The sequence below is a fragment of the Carassius carassius genome, chromosome 9 (assembly GCF_963082965.1).
Source record: "Carassius carassius chromosome 9, fCarCar2.1, whole genome shotgun sequence".
In the NCBI taxonomy this organism is placed as follows: Eukaryota; Metazoa; Chordata; class Actinopteri; order Cypriniformes; family Cyprinidae; genus Carassius; species Carassius carassius.
The window spans coordinates 13,422,226-13,442,575 of NC_081763.1; the positions used below are offsets into that span (position 1 = coordinate 13,422,226).

General features: G+C 41.7%; 1 protein-coding gene across 1 annotated transcript in view; it reads right to left on the reverse strand.

Moving 5' to 3' along the window:
- LOC132148566 (tumor necrosis factor receptor superfamily member 16-like) overlaps window positions 1-20,136 on the reverse strand; it is a 43,436-nt gene extending 23,300 nt beyond the window's left edge. The window contains exons 1-3 of the mRNA XM_059557257.1: window positions 19,835-20,136; window positions 9,899-10,061; window positions 1,286-1,648 (exon numbers count right to left, since the gene is read on the reverse strand). Of these exons, the coding sequence (XP_059413240.1) occupies window positions 1,286-1,648; window positions 9,899-10,061; window positions 19,835-19,870 (562 nt within the window). The 5' untranslated portion in view covers window positions 19,871-20,136. The remainder of the gene's footprint in view (window positions 1-1,285; window positions 1,649-9,898; window positions 10,062-19,834) is intronic.
- Window positions 20,137-20,350: the final 214 nt, after the last annotated feature.

Below are 20,350 nucleotides of genomic sequence, written 5' to 3' on the forward strand. Positions count from 1 at the left end.
CAAATTTGGACTCGTCTGACCATAAAACACTATTCCACTTTGAAATAGTCCATTTTAAATGAGCCTTGGCCCACAGGACATGACGGCGCTTCTGGACCATGTTCACATATGGCTTCCTTTTTGCATGATAGAGCTTTAGTTGGCATCTGCTGATGGCACGGCGGATTGTGTTTACCGACAGTGGTTTCTGAAAGTATTCCTGGGCCCATTTAGTAATGTTATTGACACAATCATGCCGATGAGTGATGCAGTGTCGTCTGAGAGCCCGAAGACCACGGGCATCCAATAAAGGTCTCCGGCCTTGTCCCTTACGCACAGAGATTTCTCCAGTTTCTCTGAATCTTTTGATGATGTTATGCACTGTAGATGATGAGATTTGCAAAGCCTTTGCAATTTGACGTTGAGGAACATTGTTTTTAAAGTTTTCCACAATTTTTTTACGCAGTTTTTCACAGATTGGAGAGCCTCTGCCCATCTTTACTTCTGAGAGACTCTGCTTCTCTAAGACAAAGCTTTTATAGCTAATCATGTTACAGACCTGATATCAATTAACTTAATTAATCACTAGATGTTCTACCAGCTGAATCTTTTCAAAACTGCTTGCTTTTTTAGCCATTTGTTGCCCCCGTGCCAACTTTTTTGAGACCTGTAGCAGGCATTAAATTTTAAATGAGCTAATTAAGTGGATAAAAGTGTAAAATTTCTCAGTTTAAACATTTGCTACGTTATCTATGTTCTATTGTGAATAAAATATTGGCTCATGTGATTTGAAATTCCTTTAGTTTTCATTTTATTAAAATTTAAAAAACGTCCCAACTTTTCCGGAATTCGGGTTGTACAAGGCTTTGCACAGAATATCCACACTTTGACCCTTTCACTGCAAGGCCAACAGCAGACACATACGGAAATGACCGGGACTGATCCTCCAACAAATGGAGGAAAGAAATGGGCTGTTAGAAACAGTGTGAGAGAGATCAGGCTCGATCACGTCATATACAGCCAAACAAATTGCTTGTGATGTTCGTGCAGTTGCCCGTAGTGATTGACCACAGGCTACAAAGACTACAAATACACATGCACAATGTTTGCAACCTAAATATGCAGGGAAGAAAAACTGCAAGTAAACTGAACCAGAAATATAGTATATAACAAACACAGGAAAATATATTTAAATATATTTTTTTAAATCATATACCTATTATTTACTCTTTTTTCTTTTTCTATTATCTGATTTTAATTTTTATTGTGGTTACACGTGATATTCTTGAGAGTATTGATCTCTCACCATGACACCATGCATCTTCATAGGGTGTGCAATTCCTCATGAGAATCTCTATTTCCTCCTCGCAGATGGTGCAGGGCAGGCAGGGGTCCAGTGTATTATCCTGATCAGAGTAGGTGTCGTCCAGACACTCCTCACAGATCGTGTCGTGAGAGTGGTCGCAGCGCATCAGCACACCGTGACCACGCAGACACACAGTGCACGGCTCACACTGGCCCGTCAGCTCACTCATGAAGTAGCCATAGTTGCACACACACACAGCGTCGTTCGAGTCGGTGCAGGGGGTCTGCATGCGCATGAGACCCGTGCATTCTCTGCAAGTATGACACTTCTCTGTGTGACTGAACGTCTCAGAGAATGTCTCACCTGGAGAAAAAGATACAGAGAAAAATCATCAGAATGACAAGATAATTCAAATATGCCCATCTGCTGTTAAAAATGACCCCTCAGGTTAAATTATTGCAACATTAGAATTATAATTAATTCTTGAATTATAATTATTATTAGTCCTTGAATTATAGTTAATCAGTCATGATAGTGATAATAAGACACTAGAGGCATGGAAAATCTGGAGACTTGTGAAAAAAACAAAAACAAAGTGGGACAATTAGTAATTAAGGAAAGGAATGCTGTGCTAGACTGTGTTATAGAGATCTGCATGTTTTCATTTCAATATGGCAATGATTTCTACAGTCAAAACACAAGTCAACTTGGCATTTCTGTATATGTAATGCATCTGAATTTAGTTGCTCACAGACCCAACATGAAACTTCAGATTTCAAAATAGCCGTACAGTCCAAAGTTGAGACAAAGGTTTGTCCACACCTGTAGCGTCGTCCCATTAGCCCCTGCTGGCAGATGTCATAAATACACACTGCAAGGAGCGTATTTCTAAATGGACCCTTTTCACAGATGGTGATGACGTGTTTCAACAGATATTAACATTGTGACATTGACATTGATAGATGACAGTCGCAGCTCTAGTGAAGGGACTGTATGCGCTCCTCTTGTGTCTTCAATCAATCAGTGTTGTCACAGTATAATTTTTTTTAGCTGAGTTATTAGTCACATGACATTCAAGCACAAGTGGGTTTCTAATCTCTCCTGCATGTGTCTCTCATGTGTGTCCCTGTTCCTTTATTCTCATGGTTATAAATAAACAAACAATCAAAGAGAGAGAGGCAGAAAAACATACAGAGAGATCTCTGTTGGAAATGTTCTTGTATTCCTGGAACACAGGACAGCTTTTCATCGAACACCACAAACATGAGACAAAAACAGCTGCTTTCCAGACTGATCCAGAGCAATATTTTATCGTTCAGAGATTGCTCATCCATAGTTGAAAAACTGAAATAGTATTCTTCTTGTAAATTGTAGTAGAGTAATCTTTGTTTACTGAAAAACTAAATCATTTTTTACAGCTGTTGAACTTGAACAAATCAGTCTTTTGAGTCAGTTCTTTTCAGTGGAATCAGACGGATGCTATTCTAAGGTTCAACTCCAGATTGATTTGGTCACATATGAGCATGGAATGGCATGAATGTGATAATTATTGCTTTTAGTGTTAACTAAGCATAGCCAGCATAGCCAAGATAATTTAACTTCATACTAAAATCTCTTAGCTATAATTGCACATACACAATAGTTGAAAATGTGAAATCACTGGGATTATATTTATATATTAATATTAATGAGATCATATTTAGGATTTCCTTCCTAAACAATTAGCATTTCACCAATATGTAGGATCTGAATAAGGCAGAAGAGCGATCTTCATCACTGCAGACTTTATGCTTCTTTTACCAACAGATCAGGGCTGTGTTTCTCAAAAGTATAATGAAATAAGTCGATCGTAGAGACCATTGGTGGCAATGGATCTATGATCTCCTTAGGTTTACAAAGCTTTTGTGAAATGCAGCCCAGGTCTGTTTGAAGCTGGAAGGATTTGACACTGGGTAGGCCGATGTGTTCACTCCTAAGGTTGGCCTGAGGGTGAGGAGTTCACCTCTCTCCATACTTTGGACAGAAACAAACCTTGAAACACTTAACGTTTTTGTCATGTTTGCTCTTGTTATGCAGGTGATGTTAAGGTTAATGACTTGGTTACCTTAATTAAGGCATCTGAGACATGCAAAAACAACTGCCTAAACGTGCTGACAAACATGAGATTGCTGATGCAGCAATAATGTTGTTTTTAAATTATGCTTAATTCAAACAAAACCACTTATATTCATTCCCATATTAAAGGTTGAAAAATTAATCTATACAAATTAAAATAAAATGCTCTGAAGTGCCTACACATTATGTACCTATTCACCATTCCACTGTGTACCACCTTCATTTGCACACACAAACACACACACACACACACACACACACAGACACTCAATAAATGATGTTCTTTGTAAGAGCAAAGAGCAGACTGGTCTCCAGTGCTCAACGAGAGGAGAGGGGATGATGGGTAAACATATGGGTCTTGTGTTGCAGGCCACGGTGAACTGTGAAAGCGTCAATTCAGCCGAACAACCCTTTCAGCCCATCTGTTTGTTCACTCGCTTTCTCCTTCATTATTTATTAATGGATGGATATGACCTTGTTCTGCAGTGGAGAGTTTAAAGATCAGTCCATTTGTCGCCCAAATAAGGCTGGCCTAGCAATATAGCTAAATAATATATTCTTCTCAATATCTATCTATCTATCTATCTATCTATCTATCTATCTATCTATCTATCTGTCTGTCTGTCTGTCTGTCTGTCTGTTTGTCTGTAATATTTTGCAATATTGCTGTTTTTTTTATTTTTATACTACAAAATTTTTTTTCTCTTCCAATATTTTGGAAAGACACTGCCTCCCTTGCCTACTCAGAGGAAACACCCCTGGTATGTATGTGTAAATATAGATAGATATCTTTTTTTTTTATCAAATGTCAATTTTTGTCCCCGTCAATAAACTTTACTTACACTATCAGAAAAAAATTTAATCTATTTTATATTTTTACATTAACAACGTAATCAGTATTCTACAAACACGATTCCAAAAAAGTTGGGACACTGTACAAATTGTGAATAAAAACAGAATGCAATGATGTGGAAGTTTCAAATATCAATATTTTATTCAGAATACAACAAAGATGACATATCAAATGTTTAAACTGAGAAAATGTATCATTTTAAGGGAAGAATAAGTTGATTTTAAATTTCATGGCATCAACACATCTCAAAAAAGTTGGGCCATGTTTACCACTGTGTGGCATCCCCTCTTCTTTTTATAACAGTCTGCAAACGTCTGGGGACTGAGCAGACAAGTTCTTGTCTAATACAGGCTTCTAGTTGCTCAACTGTCTTAGGTCTTCTTTGTCGCACCTTCCTCTTTATGATGCGCCAAATGTTTTCTATGGGTGAAAGATCCGGACTGCAGGCTGGCCATTTCAGTAACCGGATCCTTCTTCTACACAACCATGATGTTGTAATTGATGCAGTATGTGGTCTGGCATTGTCATGTTGGTAAAGGCAAGGTCTTCCCTGAAAGAGACGACGTCTGGATGGGAGCATATGTTGTTCTAGAACTTGGATATACCTTTCAGCATTGATGGTGCCTTTCCAGATGTGTAAGCTGCCCATGCCACATGCACTGACCACAGAACAGTTTTCCACTTTGCTACAATCCATTTTAAATTAGCCTTGGCCCAGAGAAAACGCCTGCGCTTCTGGATCATGTTTAGATATGGCTTCTTTTTTGACCTATAGAGTTTTATCCGTAACAGCGAATGGCACGGTGGATTGTGTTCACCGACAATGTTTTCTGGAAGTATTCCTGAGCCCATGTTGTGATTTCCCTTACAGTAGCATTCCTGTATGTGATGCAGTGTCGTCCCGAAGGGCCCGAAGATCACGGGCATCCAGTATGGTTTTCCGGCCTTGACCCTTACGCACAGAGATTGTTGCAGATTCTCTGAATCTTTGGATGATATTATGCACAGTAGATGATGATAACTTCAAACTCTTTGCTATGTTTCTCTGAGAAACTCCTTTCTGATATTGCTCCACTATTTTTCTCCGCAGCATTGGGGGAATTGGTGATCCTCTGCCCATCTTGACTTCTGAGAGACAATGCCACTCTGAGAGGCTCTTTTTATACCCAGTCATGTTGCCAATTGACCTAATAAGTTGCAAATTGGTCCCCCAGCTGTTCCTTATATGTACATTTAACTTTTCCGGCCTCTTATTGCTACCTGTCCCAACTTTGTTAGCTCTCATGAAATCCAAAATGAGTCAATATTTGGCATGACATTTCAAAATGTCTCACTTTCAACATTTTATATGTTATCTATACTCTATTGTGAATAAAATATAAGTTTATGAAATTTGTAAATTATTCCATTCCTTTTTTACTCACAATTTGAACAGTGTCCCAACTTTTTTTTGGAATCAGGTTTGAATTTATTAAAGCCAAGTATGAACCTCATCAAGTAAGTGTTTTTAAGCACTTTACATTTATTTCAAAATAATAACTCAAGGCAGAAACAATGTAAAATATATTTTATTTGTGAACATGTTCAGCTATTCTTTTTATAGGTAACTTTTTTTTTCAGTTTATCAGTCATCAAAGCTCGGTAAATATTGGTCACAGACACAGAGATTTACTTTAAAATGATTACTTTCTAAAAACTCACTCATATCATGTTTTCAGGCCATTTTAAATCTTATTTTGATGTAAGAATTTATTACAAGTGAGTGGTTTATTTCCTTTTTTTTTATTAGTTCCATTAACGCCATTATATTCTTCATTCAGACTGATTCACACAAACACAAGAGGCGTGCTTTATCACATGAACCAATCACAGCCGAACATAACCAGTCATATCCAATCATATCTCAATGGAGGCATTGCCTCCTCTCACGTGACTTTCCTCATTTATTCTCAATTACCCCCCCACCAAACACACCATATGCTTTAGGCAGTCTGTTATATATATATACAGTACAGACCAAAAGTTTGGACACACCTTCTCATTCAAAGAGTTTTTTTTTATTTTCATGACTATGAAAATTGTAGAGTCACACTGAAGGCATCAAGGGCTATTTGACCAAGAAGGAGAGTGATGGGGTGCTGCGCCAGATGACCTGGCCTCCACAGTCACCGGACCTGAACCCAATCGAGATGGTTTAGGGGTGAGCTGGACAGCAGACAGAAGGCAAAAGGGCCAACAAGTGCTAAGCATCTCTCGGGGAACTCCTTCAAGACTGTTGGAAGACTATTTCAGGTGACTACCTCTTGAAGCTCATCAAGAGAATGCCAAGAGTGTGCAAAGCAGTAATCAAAGCAAAAGGTGGCTACTTTGAAGAACCAAGAATATGAGATATTATCAGTTGTTTCACACTTTTTTGTTATGTATATAATTCCATATATAATTCCACATGTGTTAATACATAGTTTTGATGCCTTCAGTGCGAATCTACAATTTTCATAGTCATGAAAATAAATAAAACTCTTTGAATGAGAAGGTGTGTCCAAACTTTTGGTCTGTACTGTGTATATATATATATATATATATATCAGAGGTGTTCCCTCCAAGGAGGCAGTGTCTCCTTAAAATATATATATATATATATATATATATATATATATATATATATATATATATATACATATACATATACATACACACACACACACACACACACACACACACACACACAGATATATGCAGTGTTTGACGATGTTTGTGTGCTTTGTGTTTACTGTTATATACCTGACATTGAGACAGGAACACCTGGCCCTTTGCTGTCTGATCTCCATCTTACTTTCATTACTTCTATAGTTTGACTTGAATGTTTACCTTCTTGTTTGCGTTTCCTTTAAACATTTCATCTTCATAGTGAGTAAAGACTTTTTTGGCATTTGTATGGAGCATGTGCATTCAACTGTGAACAGATGAACAGAGCACCAGTCGGGTGTTTGTAGGGATACACCTGAAGGCAGCCGTCCCTGCACCAATTATAAACACATATCACAACACTAACAAAAACAACAGAGCGCCCACCCACCCACACACATGCTCTGCTGATGACTGTTTACACACATAATAAATAACTTCATCACACACAACCGTTTCTGTCAGGAGGGCAAACGGAAAAAGCCTCATACTGCCTCATGCGGTGTGTCTTCCTGTGACGTCATCAGCCCAAGTCTCTGTGATTTTATCCTTTTACAATTACAGACAAATCAGCCAGGTGCAGGAGATCTTTTTACGCTTTTCGTTCAGAGCTGCTTTTCTGCTTGACTGTCATTTGCTGGAGGTGAACTGTAACTAGGGCTGTTTGCCAATATTTTGCTGGCACATTTAGAAAGATTTCATAAAAGTAACTTAATACTGAATGGGCCGAGGAAAAACGTCCATTGCGTAATGCACTGTATTCTGATCTATAATCACAACCATATCAGTTTATCAGAACAAACTACAATGTCTTGATCTGTTTTCTCAATTCAGTTGTTCCTTATTAGTATGACTGTTTCGGTTATAATACTGTTAAAGTAATAAATCAAAGTTGCATGGAACGGTAGAGCGGCTGCATATAGGCCAATAAAAACAGTAAAGGCTCCAGTCCTGAGTTCTGCCTAAATGTTCAGTAGCATTGAGCTCTTTCTATATATATATATTCTTTCTTTCTTTCTTTCTTTCTTTCTTTCTTTTTTTCTTTCTTTCTTTCTTTCTTTCTTTCTTTCTTTCTTTCTTTCAGATGAATAAGGGCTGTATTAGTCTCAGTCTGGTTAGGTTAGGGCATCTGATGTTGTCTGTGCTTAAGCATCATTATCTAATGTAGTTATTTCAAAAATCCCCATCAGTTATTAGTCAGCTCTTTCTAAAATAACACACTGACTGATTCCAGTTCAGCATGTCTCCTACAGTAACTATCAAACTCTACCAGTGGAGCTACAAGATCATTTTCAAGCTCTCAGGCTTTATTAATGAACCAAAGTAATCAATGGAAAGCTGTCAGCTAGCATGTGTGTGTGATTCAAAGACATTGGTCTGATATGTGTAGAAATGGCGAATGAGACAGTAGCTTCGATGGTGAGAGGTTTGTGTGACTCGGATTTTGAACACACACACATTGCCATGAGTTTGTGTGTGTGAGGGAAGGGGGAACAGAAAAATGGACAACTAAATATTTCAATAGTTGCTGATGTATGCATGTGTCTAGACTGAGTAGGGGAAAAGGGGGCGAGGATGCATGAAAGAAGCATGCGAGCGTGTGTGTGTGTGTGTGTGTGTGTGTGTGTGTGTGTGTCTTTGCCAACACTGGGTAAAAGACCAAAGGCCTTTTCTAATATAGCATTCACCAAATTTATTTATTTTTTCTTTAAGTTATATTTATGGCAGGATTCGAGCTTGAGTCGCAGTGAGCACAGTTGCTCAATATGTCGACGTACTAACCAGGAGGCTATCGGCACCGACCACCATCTTTATTTATATCCCACACAGCTTGAAAAAACAAAAATCACCCAGTTTGGATATTGATGTAAATTGTCCTGTCCTGAAACAAGAAATAAGACCTTCTCTATTTCAGGCTTGTCTTCCTAAGTGCTTCTCTCTGTGAGCGTTTATCTTACTGAGAACAGAAAGTAGGATAGAGCTCCTTTAGGAAACACAACAAAAGAATAAGACCTGCTGTAAAACAGGTGAACAAAATGTGTCTTGTCATTTCCAAATGTGCCAGTGCAGTTTTTAAATATGTTGGTGAATGGAAAGAATATACTATATTTTTTTAATTTCTATTCTTCAAAGAATTCTGAAAAAAAGTCATTTTCTTCACAAAAATATTGATCAGTACAACTCAACATTGATAATAATAATAAGAAGAAGAAATGTTTCTTGAGTAGCAAATAATCATATTAGAATGATTTCTGAAGGATCATGTGACACTGAAGACTGGAGTAATGATGGAAAAAAATCACAGGAATAAATTACATAAAACAAATTGAAATAAAAAACAGTTATATTAATATTAGTTTTTACTGTATTTTCAATCAAAAAGGCAGCCTTGTTGATCATAAGAGACTTATTTATAAAATCTTACAGACCCCACATTTTTTAACTATATAATTTATATTGTTTAAAAATGGCAACATTGTGTGTCTTTCCATTTGTATCCATCTATCGCATCCTGTTTTCCTCTGTTCCTCTCTTTCTAGTTTTCCTCATAGGCTGTAGAGCTGAATATTTGGCCTAAATTAATGCATCACACACACACACACACACACACACACACAGCAGCTCATATATATCGTAACCAGCTAATCGTACAATTACTCTCAGCTTTCTGCCTGTTCTTTGAGTTATATATGTGTTCATGTGTGAGGGAGCAAGAGAACATAATTATGTGTTAATAAGTATACGTGTATATGTGTGAGAGACTAAATATGTGTAAATATATGTATTTGTGTGAAAGTAAGTGATTGTGATGGTGGGAATTTGTGTGTGCATATGCATGGACGATTATGAGAACATGAAGTATGCTTGTGCATGCACACTTCTATGTGTTACATGACCTACATGCGTTTAAGTGTGTTTGCATGTGAGTACTGTTTGTGTATATGAGAAATTGTACTCACTGTCTAAGCATTGACCGCATTCGGTCTGGGTGGCCCCACACTCCTTGGCCACTCCCTCTCCTGGAGGACACTGCAAACAGCATTCTCCACCTCGAGTGAAATTGCCCGACTCACACTCCTCGTCTATGGCCTGCTCAAGCTTAGAGCCGAACACCAATCCAAGCTACAGAAAGAACAGATAGACATTATTATTCCATCTCTCTAAGGGTCCACAGGTTCTCCAATTACCCATAAATCCCCTGAGATATTTTAATGTTAATACGTTAATTAAAGTGTTTTATATATATATATATAAACATAAAAAAAATATTGCATATTTAATTTGTGACAGCAGACAGAGGACAGGACATGCTAAGATTCATGAAAACTGATTCTGAACTTAAGTTTACTCAAAACTTTTTAATCATAGACCGACAGGACTATGGGCAATAATGGACAATATAATCATAGTTTACACCAATTAGTATAATTATTCTTACTGCTAAAAACCATAAAAAAATATTATGCATTTATTTCTTTGTCCTGGAAAAGATCTTTTGGCAGTGTACTCAACTTTTTCCAGTTAATCCCTGTCATGGTCCATAAACTCCTTCATATTTGGCGCATATGGAGACTACAGTTTGGTAACAGCTGCATCACAGTATATTATGCTGATTGCATTTCACTGGTGTGTCCAAATGCTGGGGTGTGTAGAGCAAGATGAGACAGACAGTTATACATATGTCTACTGCATGTCCAGCTGTTTCTCTTGTATTGTCACAGGTACAAATTCACAAAAGTTACACATCGAGGTCTCACAGATCAGAGTCCACAGACCCTCTTTACTCAAGACATCTATTAGCCCTACCTTTCCACTATGCACTTCATCTTTAACAGCTCCTGATCTGTTTGTTGAATATTGTCAATAACCCAAGGGGTCAAAAACATGTGGCAAGTGGTGAAATTGTTCTTACTTTTGCCTGCCTCTACACCGTGAACCTGCTGACTGTTCACTACTCCCTAAATGGATGCAGTTTTTTTTTTTACATTTGCTTGATACTTTTTGCACTTGCTCGCCTCTGTATAATTCTGAAATGACAGAGGTGACTCGGCGTAATTGTTCTCCAAACCATCAGAAAGCAGCAGTGAAAGAAAGTAGTTTGCTGAGTAGTTTGTCAAACAATCGTTTTGTGAGAGGTTCATGAATAAATGGATCTCCTCACATATAAACTGATAAGGTTGTGCGTCATTTTGGAGGACACATGTGAAAATGTGAGAGTTCACTAAGTAAACCCACACAAAAGAATCAAATCGTGTAAAACCCAGTAAACTTGGAGAGATTATGAATGTTTGAATATGATAACATATGTATAACACTAAATTGAACAATACTGAATGAACAATACTGATTATTGATAATGATTCAAACACTGATGAATGGTACAACCCAAAAAAATCTTAAGCTTTAGGATTTATTGTTTCTTAAAAAAAAAAAAAAAAAAAAAATCTTGGAGCCAGTAGTGTTAAATGCTAAATTTACATTTCCATTTTAGATAAACTTTCTAATTTGAATAAATTTTAGTTTATACACAACAAAATAAACTACATGAAATATACATATATATATATATATATATATATATATATATATATATATATATATAAAATAAAAACTATATTTTTTTGTCTTTTTTTAATACATTTTCATTCATTTATTGTGTGTGTGTGTGTGTGTGTGTGTGTCTGTGTGTGTGTGTGTTGTGTGTTTAAGATGTCTCGTTCGCGACAAAGTCTTACCTGTATGCTAACTCTAAGGACTAACTCTACCTCTACTTACCTCTCTCCAGCGATTCCCCAAAGCTCCAAGCCTCCTCCGTGCGTGTGTGTGGTACACCTCCCTCCTCTGACGTCTCCGCCCTGCTACTACGGCTCCATTCATTACTGCCATTCATCACTCTACCCAGCACTACCCGTTCCTCTGCTTGTGCCTTAATAAACTGTCTTTCTGTTATTCCTCAGCCTCCCGTGGTATTCTGCAACAGAAGACCGGACCAACACCGCTTGGCACAAGCATGAGCCTCACGGACCCCTTTCAAGACCTGGTTGATGCACTACGTAGGACACTCGCTACTCAACCCGCATCCCCAACACCAGCGAGCACTTCCGCCAACGATCCCAGCACTTCCTCACCTTCTGTACACGCCAGTCCCATGGCCAGGCCGGCGCCCTACTCTGGTTCGGTGGAGGAGTGCACCGGTTTCCTCCTTCAATGTTCGCTGGTCCTGGAGATGCAACCGCACTTATACCCCACCGAGAGATCCAAGGTAGCATTCGTAATTTCTCAACTGCAAGGTAAAGCACTTCTGTGGGCAGATTCAATATGGACTCAGAATAACCCAGTTATCCAGTCTTATTCCAGCTTCATCGACCATTTCCGAGAAGTTTTTGGCAGACCAGCTTGGGACTCTTCAATTGGTGAGAAGCTGTATAACCTCAAACAGGAAAAAATGTCTGTCAATGAATATGCTCTTCAGTTTAGGACTCTAGCGGCCTCCAGTGGATGGAACGAACAGGCCTTGCTGACTACCTACCGTCAGGGATTGGAACCTCGAGTGCGGTTGCATCTCGCTGCATACGAGGACACCATCGGACTTGAAAGGTTCATCCAGCTTAGAAGAGCACCAGGGCCAGGCGTATTCCACCTCGCTAGTCTGCCGACCAGAGGCCGTCAGCTCCCCAGAACCAGCCAACGAACCCATGCTAGTGGACTCATATCGACTCTCGATGGCTGAAAGACAAAGATGGCTGGCCCAGAATCTATGCCTCTACTGTGCATCCCCTGGGCATATCATCACTGTATGCCCCGTCCGTCCTCCTCGTCCCATGGTGAGTGCCATTCTCCCTTCGAAGTACCATATGAAACCACTCACCACTGTTGTGACACTTACTGCCGCTGACCTCTTTCTTCCAGTTTCCGCCCTCCTCGATTCTGGGTCAGCCGGCAACTTCATCTCTGGCGCCCTCTGCCTTCAACTCAAACTCGCTACCACGGCAACGCCGTCAACCTAGCAGGACCACACAATAACTGGCAGTGAGTAGAAGATGTGTAAGTAATAGTGTGGGTCCCATTTCCCTCCAAACCGGACTACTCCACCACGAGGAGATCCATCTGCTGTTTCTGGAGGAATCCACCACTGACGTAATTCTAGGGCGCCCATGGTTGGAGCAGCACAGCCCTGTCATCTCCTGGAAAACAGGCGAAGTCCTGAAGTGGTGCGATTCCTGTTTCAGAGCTGCATCACTGGTTGTCCTGTCCCAGCCAAACCTTCCCCTGCACCTCTTCCAGTTTATTCTACCTCTATTGAGAGCCCAGTGGAAAACCAATCCATTTCCATCCCTACATGCTACGCCCCCTTCAGTGACGTCTTCTGCCCCAAAAGGGCTTCCAAGCTGCCTCCACACCGGCCGTGGGACTGTGCCATCGATCTGCTGCCGGGTGAACCAGTGCCTAAAGGAAGGATCTACCCCCTTTCCATTCCGGAGGAGAAGGCCGTGGAGGAATACATCAAGGAGGCGCTGGCCCAGGGTTACATTCGTCCATCTACATCCCCTGCTGCTTCGAGCTTCTTCTTTGTTGAAAAGAAGGACGGAGGCTTACGACCCTGTATCGATTATCGGGCTCTCAACAACATAACCATCAAATTCCTATACCCACTTCCCCTCATCCCAGCTGCCTTGGAACATCTTCGTGGTGCCACTGTCTTCACCAAGTTGGACCTCCGCAGCGCCTACAACCTCATCCGGATACGAGAGGGGGACGAGTGGAAAACTGCCTTCATAACCCCTACTGGCCACTATGAGTACTGTGTGATGCCATATGGACTTGTTAATGCCCCCCTCCGTCTTCCAGGACTTTAGTCATGAGGTGCTCCGGGAGTTCCTTCATAAGTTCGTCCTCGTCTACATTGATGATATCCTCATATACTCCCGGAGCCTAGCGGAACATCGTCACCTCGTTGCGGAGGTCCTGCAATGCCTGAGGGCCTTTCAGCTCTACCTCAAGGCCGAGAAATGCTCCTTCCATCAGCCCTCAGTGCAGTTCCTTGGTTAGAACATCAACAGCAGTGGCATCCGGATGGACGAGGGGAAGGTGAATGCTGTAAGAAATTGTCCGACTCCTACCACCATCAAAGAACTCTAACGATTCCTTGGCTTTGCCAATTTCTACAGACAATTTATCCAGAACTACACTACCATCACCAGCCCTCTCACTAGTCTCCTCCGAAATAAATCGAAATCACTCTCTTGGACTCCAGCCACCACAGAGGCCTTCAACGCCCTCAAAGAGGCATTTACGACCGCTCCACTCCTGGTCCATCCTGACCCCGACCGACCCTTTGTCGTTGAAGTCGACGCCTCTACTACCGGAGTAGGAGCGGTCTTATCTCAGCAGCAGGGGAATCCCAGTTGCTTCCCCCCATGCGCCTTCTTCTCCCGGAAGCTCAACCCGGCGGAGGTAAATTATGACATCGGCAACCGTGAGCTGCTGGCCATCAAGTTGGCCCTGGAAGAATGGAGGCATTGGCTGGAGGGAGCCAAACACCCCTTTCTGGTTCTCACGGATCACAAAAATCTGGAGTATCTTCGAGTTGCCAAGAGGTTAAATCCGAGACAAGCCCGCTGGGCACTATTCTTCACCCGCTTCCACTTTACCATCTCATATCGCCCAGGGATAAAGAACGTGAAGGCTGACGCCCTGTCCCAGTGTCACGCCCCCGAAGAAAATCTCGAGGAACCCAAAACCATTCTCCCAGAAAAGGTCATCATCAGCCCCATTACCTGGTCTGCCGAGACCCTTCCTCCAACCGATCCTGCTACCAACACCCCGCCGGGTTGCCCACCTGGACACCAATACATCCCCAGGACACAGCGCACTCCACTCATTCACTCCGCTCACACATCTCTTGGCACTGGTCACCCGGGGGTCAATGAAACCCTCTCGTTGCTTAGGGAACGCTTCTGGTGGCCCAACATGGCCTCGGATGTCAGAAGGTACGTGAATGGATGTACAGACTGCGCCATCTCCAAGAGCCCACGCCATCTACCATCAGGCAAGCTCCATCCTCTGCCCATCCCTAATCGCCGTGGTCACACCTAGGGGTGGATCTTATTACTGATCTTCCTCCTTCAGATAATAATACCTGCATTCTTGTCATAGTGGATAGATTTTCTAAGTCATGTCGTCTTCTCCCCCTGAAAGGTCTGCCCACGGCCATGGAAATGGCCGAGTTATTATTTAACCATGTCTTCAGGTACTTCGGCATCCCAGAAGACATCGTCTCAGACAGAGGTCCTCAGTTCATCTCCCGGGTATGGAAGGTTTTCCATTCACTCTTAGGTGTGGCCATCAGTCTGTCCTCCGGATACCATCCCCAGTCGAACGGGCAGACAGAGAGGAAGGTCCAGGAGATTGGATGCTTCCTCCGTACCTTCTTTCACGGCCACCAGAACTCCTGGAACCAGTTCCTAGGGTGGGCCGAGTACGCACAGAACTCCCTGCGACAACCTACCACCGGACTCACTCCATTCCAGTGCGTACTCGGCTACCAACCTCCACTCTTCCCCTGGTCAGGTGGACCCTCGGATGTCCCCGCCATCGACTACTGGTTCCGGGAGAGCGAGAGGGTCTGGGACGCGGCCCACCACCAACTCCAGCGGGCCCTACGCAGGCACAGAACGACAGCCGACCTTTGCCGATCCGAGGCCCCAACTTACCAACCCGGTCAGAAGGTCTGGCTGTCCACCCGGGACATCCGCCTGCGCCTGCCCTCCCGCAAGCTAAGTCCCAGATTCATTGGCCCATTCACCATCCTTCAGCAGATCAATCCGGTCACTTACAAACTGCAATTACCTCCTGAGTACCGGATTCACCCCACTTTCCATGTGTCTCTCCTGAAACCTCACAATCCCTCTGTCTCTCCCTCCACAGAACCTGGCGAGACGAAGCCCCCCCCCTCCACTCCTCCTAGAAGACGGTGCTGCCTATGAAGTAAGAGACTTCCTGGACTCCCGGCAGCGTGGTGGACAACCTGAATACCTAGTGGACTGGGAAGGATATGGTACAGAGGAACGTTCATGGGTCCCACGCAACGACATCCTGGATCCGAACTTACTAAACACCTTCCACTCCAATCATCCTAACTGACCAGCTCCGAGAGGAAGAGGACGTCCACCACGTCGCCGGGGTCCTCGGCCCTCAGGAGCAGGCCGTGGGGAGGGGAGTACTGTTACAAACATGCCAGATTCCACCTCCACTCATTCACAACGCACGCCCTCACCTGATTACTAAGCACTTCCACCTGACCCTCTACACCATCCAATCACATCGGCACTATAAATACCACACACACGCACTCAGTCAACGTCCGGTCTCGTTCGCGACAAGGTCTTACCTGCATGCTAACTCTATGGACTAACTCTACCTCTACTTACCTCTCTCCAGCGATTCCCCGAAGCTCCAAGCCTCCCCCGTGCGTGTGTGTGGTACACCTCCCTCCTCTGACGTCTCCACCCTGCTACTACGGATCCATTCATCACTGCCATTCATCACTCTACCCAGCACTACCTGCTCCTTTGCTTGTGCCTTAATAAACTGTCTTTCTGTTATTTCTCAGCCTCCCGTGGTATTCTGTAACACATTAATGAGGACACAGACTTCGCTTTGATTTAATGTACTAGTTTAATATTAATAATTTACTACTACTCTCTCTATAACTTCAGTCTGGTCATTCTATCATGCTTAGTGCTAATATGTGATGTGTTTTATGCGTATAGCAGTGACCATCCACAGCGGAATAATTTTTTCTCATTCATTTCCTCCATAGGAATTCTTCAGTTTCTACATTAAAGTGTCCTAAGACATGAATCAAAGCCAACAGAGATATATAACATGACAAAACTTGATTTAAAAAAAAAGTGTGAAAATAGCCTAACTTATTTTTTAAAGAACTAATCCAATTAAGTGCTGTGAATTGTGTGCAGAAGTTCAATCAAAAATAAAAATGAACTTGAAATGACTCTGACGTGTGACTGCTGTAGCAACATTTATCGTATCTTAATCTCTGAGCTCAGGGTATGTTTGTTTTGAAAGGTTTATGCAATATCATTCAAATCTATTCCTCTGTGGTGTAAATGAATGGCATTTTTACTTCTGGAACTCTACTGTTGAGGACTAAGTGGGCCTTGTAGATGCATTTCACTTTAATATAGCTGTGAAAAGAAGAACAGATTCATTCATTAACCTGTGGATTCCAGAGCATTTCAAAGACACAATGACAAACAAGCATACGTGCACACACACACACACACACAGGGTAATTAAACCCAAGGCACATTTTTCTTGTTGCATTCATTATGAATAAGCATATCCTCTTTCTCTCTCGCTCACACAAACATGCTTTAATAGAAACCATAGCATGTTACAAGTTGTAACAATTACATAAAATCTGGTCAGGTTATCACCATCTAGACTCCCCACAGTCAAAGCAAACTCTCATTTCCTACACATTTTCCCTAAAACATCATCTCTTGTTCCTAATCTTATCCACCTTCCTAGTCTCTCTCTCATTCACTCTCTTGCCCTTTAAGACTCCTCTTTCTGCGTTCCTCCTCCTCTTTCTCCCCTCTCATCCACATCCTTTCTCGTTCTCATTCAGAAACAGATGCACCAGTACAGCAGCCAACTCACCCCCTCATTTACTCTCTCACTCTCTCTCTCTCCCGTTTTGTCAAACCCTGGCTGTCTTCCTTTCTTTTTTCTCTCAATTTGCATTCGCTTGAGTAAGCGTGCCGATGAGTTAACTTGGCATGCTTTAATGGACTCCCCAGTATGGAGCATGGCCGATGCTCAATACATCTAAACAAAGAGTATGTGTGTACGAGTGTCTGTGGATTTACTTAGCTGTAGTTTGGGAACTAAATTTATGTGTCAAATCTGACAATATTTCCCTTTGGTCAAGTCAAGTAATGTACTCAATTGGAAAATAAAATAATGGGTTATTTGGTTTGTCCTCATTTACATACTGTAGGCTATTTAGCCCCTATCATTACTGTGCTTTTCAGTGATCTGCACCTGTCCGTACAGCACTGCCAGGAAATGCTACTGAACTTTAATACCGTCAAACATCCAGGCCCAACATGTTATTACTTTTTTCAACACCAATTAGGCTGTTTCTGTCCCTGCCAGATATCTTGTAAAGTGCACCAGGAGCATAGCACCTTCACACAGCTGTAAGATCACATCCAGACGGAGCGCTCCTGGCTCATGTGTCAGCGGAGATTCTTCACCTGGATCAAAATTAACTGCTGGCTCCATTCGCCATTTTGCAAATCAGATCTGAAAAGAGGTCACGATGTAATTGTGTTTAGTCAAGAGCATGTGCATGCTTAAATTGATTTGGCCCGCGTCACACGAGACTGGAGGTGGTGAGGGTCACATAGGGCGCTCAGTAGGGGACCCTCAGGGTCACATGTTTCTTACCCTGAGCATCAGACGTATCCCTTACAAAACTTGTACCATGATAAGTTCACACCAAAAATACCACAGATAGTTGTCTCCAATGTGGCACCACTGTAATCATCAAAAAAAATAAATTAATTAAAAATTAAAAGACAAGATTTTGAAAACTTCTTACGTTGAGATCCTGTAGTCTCCACATGCGGCAAAATATGAAGGAGTTTATGGACCATTTAGAGTGATTAACTGTAAAAGGTAGAGTAGGCTACACTGCCAAAAGATCATTTCAAGTACAAATATCTAAATGCATCATATTTTTATGATTTTCAGCAGCAAGAATAATTATACTAATTGGTGAAAACTATGATTATATTGGTAATTCTTATTATACTTATTGTGATGAATTCTGCACATTATTGTCCATCCTGTCGGTCTAAATACCTGCACAGGGTACGAATTATGTGTTTCCCTGGAGGTGAAGGATCTTACAACATAACATTTGTAGCCTACTTTTAATTTTACACACACACACACACACACACACACATTTATATATGTGTGTGTGTGCGTTTGTGTGTGTGTGTGTGTGTGTGTGTGTGTGTGTGTGTGTGTGTGTGTGTGTGTGTGTGTGGTAAATATGAGTATCAACAAAAGTTACTCAGGGCATGCATTTTCACCTGGCGCTCGCGAACATAAATCGTTTGCTCGAGGATGTAACCATAATGCCAACAGAAGCAATTTCCGATCATTATGATACCGAACATTTACAAAACATAAATAATGTAATTGCGTATGATTTAATTGTAGATCTAAATATCGCAAATATATCACAAAAAAAAACGTTAGTGTTTACAAAACACATTAAGGCGTTTGACTGCATGTGCCAAAGACAATTTTGGGTTGTTGAAGATGCACTTAAAATTACCTACAGAAATTCGTTTTCAAAATTGTGATTCCCCTGTAAGTCATTATAATATGTGCACTGTAAAAACACAGATAGTAAAATGGGCTGCTAAAATAAGCTATTAGTCCTATGTGGCAACGATTGAAACCGGTCGAATAATTCGACAAACTCATATTTAACTGCGGAAACTTGACGTGAAAGTTTGGTTACAGCTGGGCGCACATTTCTGTGCACTGACTCTAGCCTATTTTCTGGGATAATAAACACACTGAACGTGTAGGTTCATTTTAAAAGACTAAAAGAGCACGGAAGTCTGACACCTGTTCTCCAGACACCGAGCAGCCGAGATTAGTCATCACTACCACAGACCGAAAACAAGTTCAGCCGAATCCACCGGCGCTCCTCAGATCCGCATCATCATAACCGGAGCATCACGCGAGCCGAAGGGCTTCACCTGATCTCAATTAACCTATATATTCACCCCATTCCAGCTGATTATCGCTGTGCGAACTTGCGTTAAACTAATGCAAACACTTACCGCTCCACAAATCCAGATCCACACCAAGGTGTCCATGTCTGATATGTCCCTTTCCTCTCAAACTGTAAATCTGTAAGTGTGAGTCGTGAAGTGAAGATCAGCCCTCAGATAGTTCATATTAGCTCCATGTAGGTGCTGCTCTCGTGCGCGGCTGGCGATTGGGACTTTAGGACTGTACGGTAGCGCGTGCCCTCGCTGATGCGCGCTAACTGTCCTGCACTGTCCAGTACTCCGCACTCAGCGCTGTCCAGCAGTGCACTGCGGAGGAGATAGTCGTGCACGAAGAGATGAGGGGGGCACGAGTGCTTGCCAACTCCCCCCATCAGCACCTCTCTCTCTTTCTAGTATCTCTCTCACTTTATCTCTAAGAGAAACGCATAATGCAAAAGACTGAATGAGAAGGTTTGCTCTGATCGCATTTAGACTCATATGCATATATATCTATGTGAATATTGAGTGCTTTTATATATCTTATCCAAATAAGCATGAATTGCTAGACATCTCTGTACACTGACT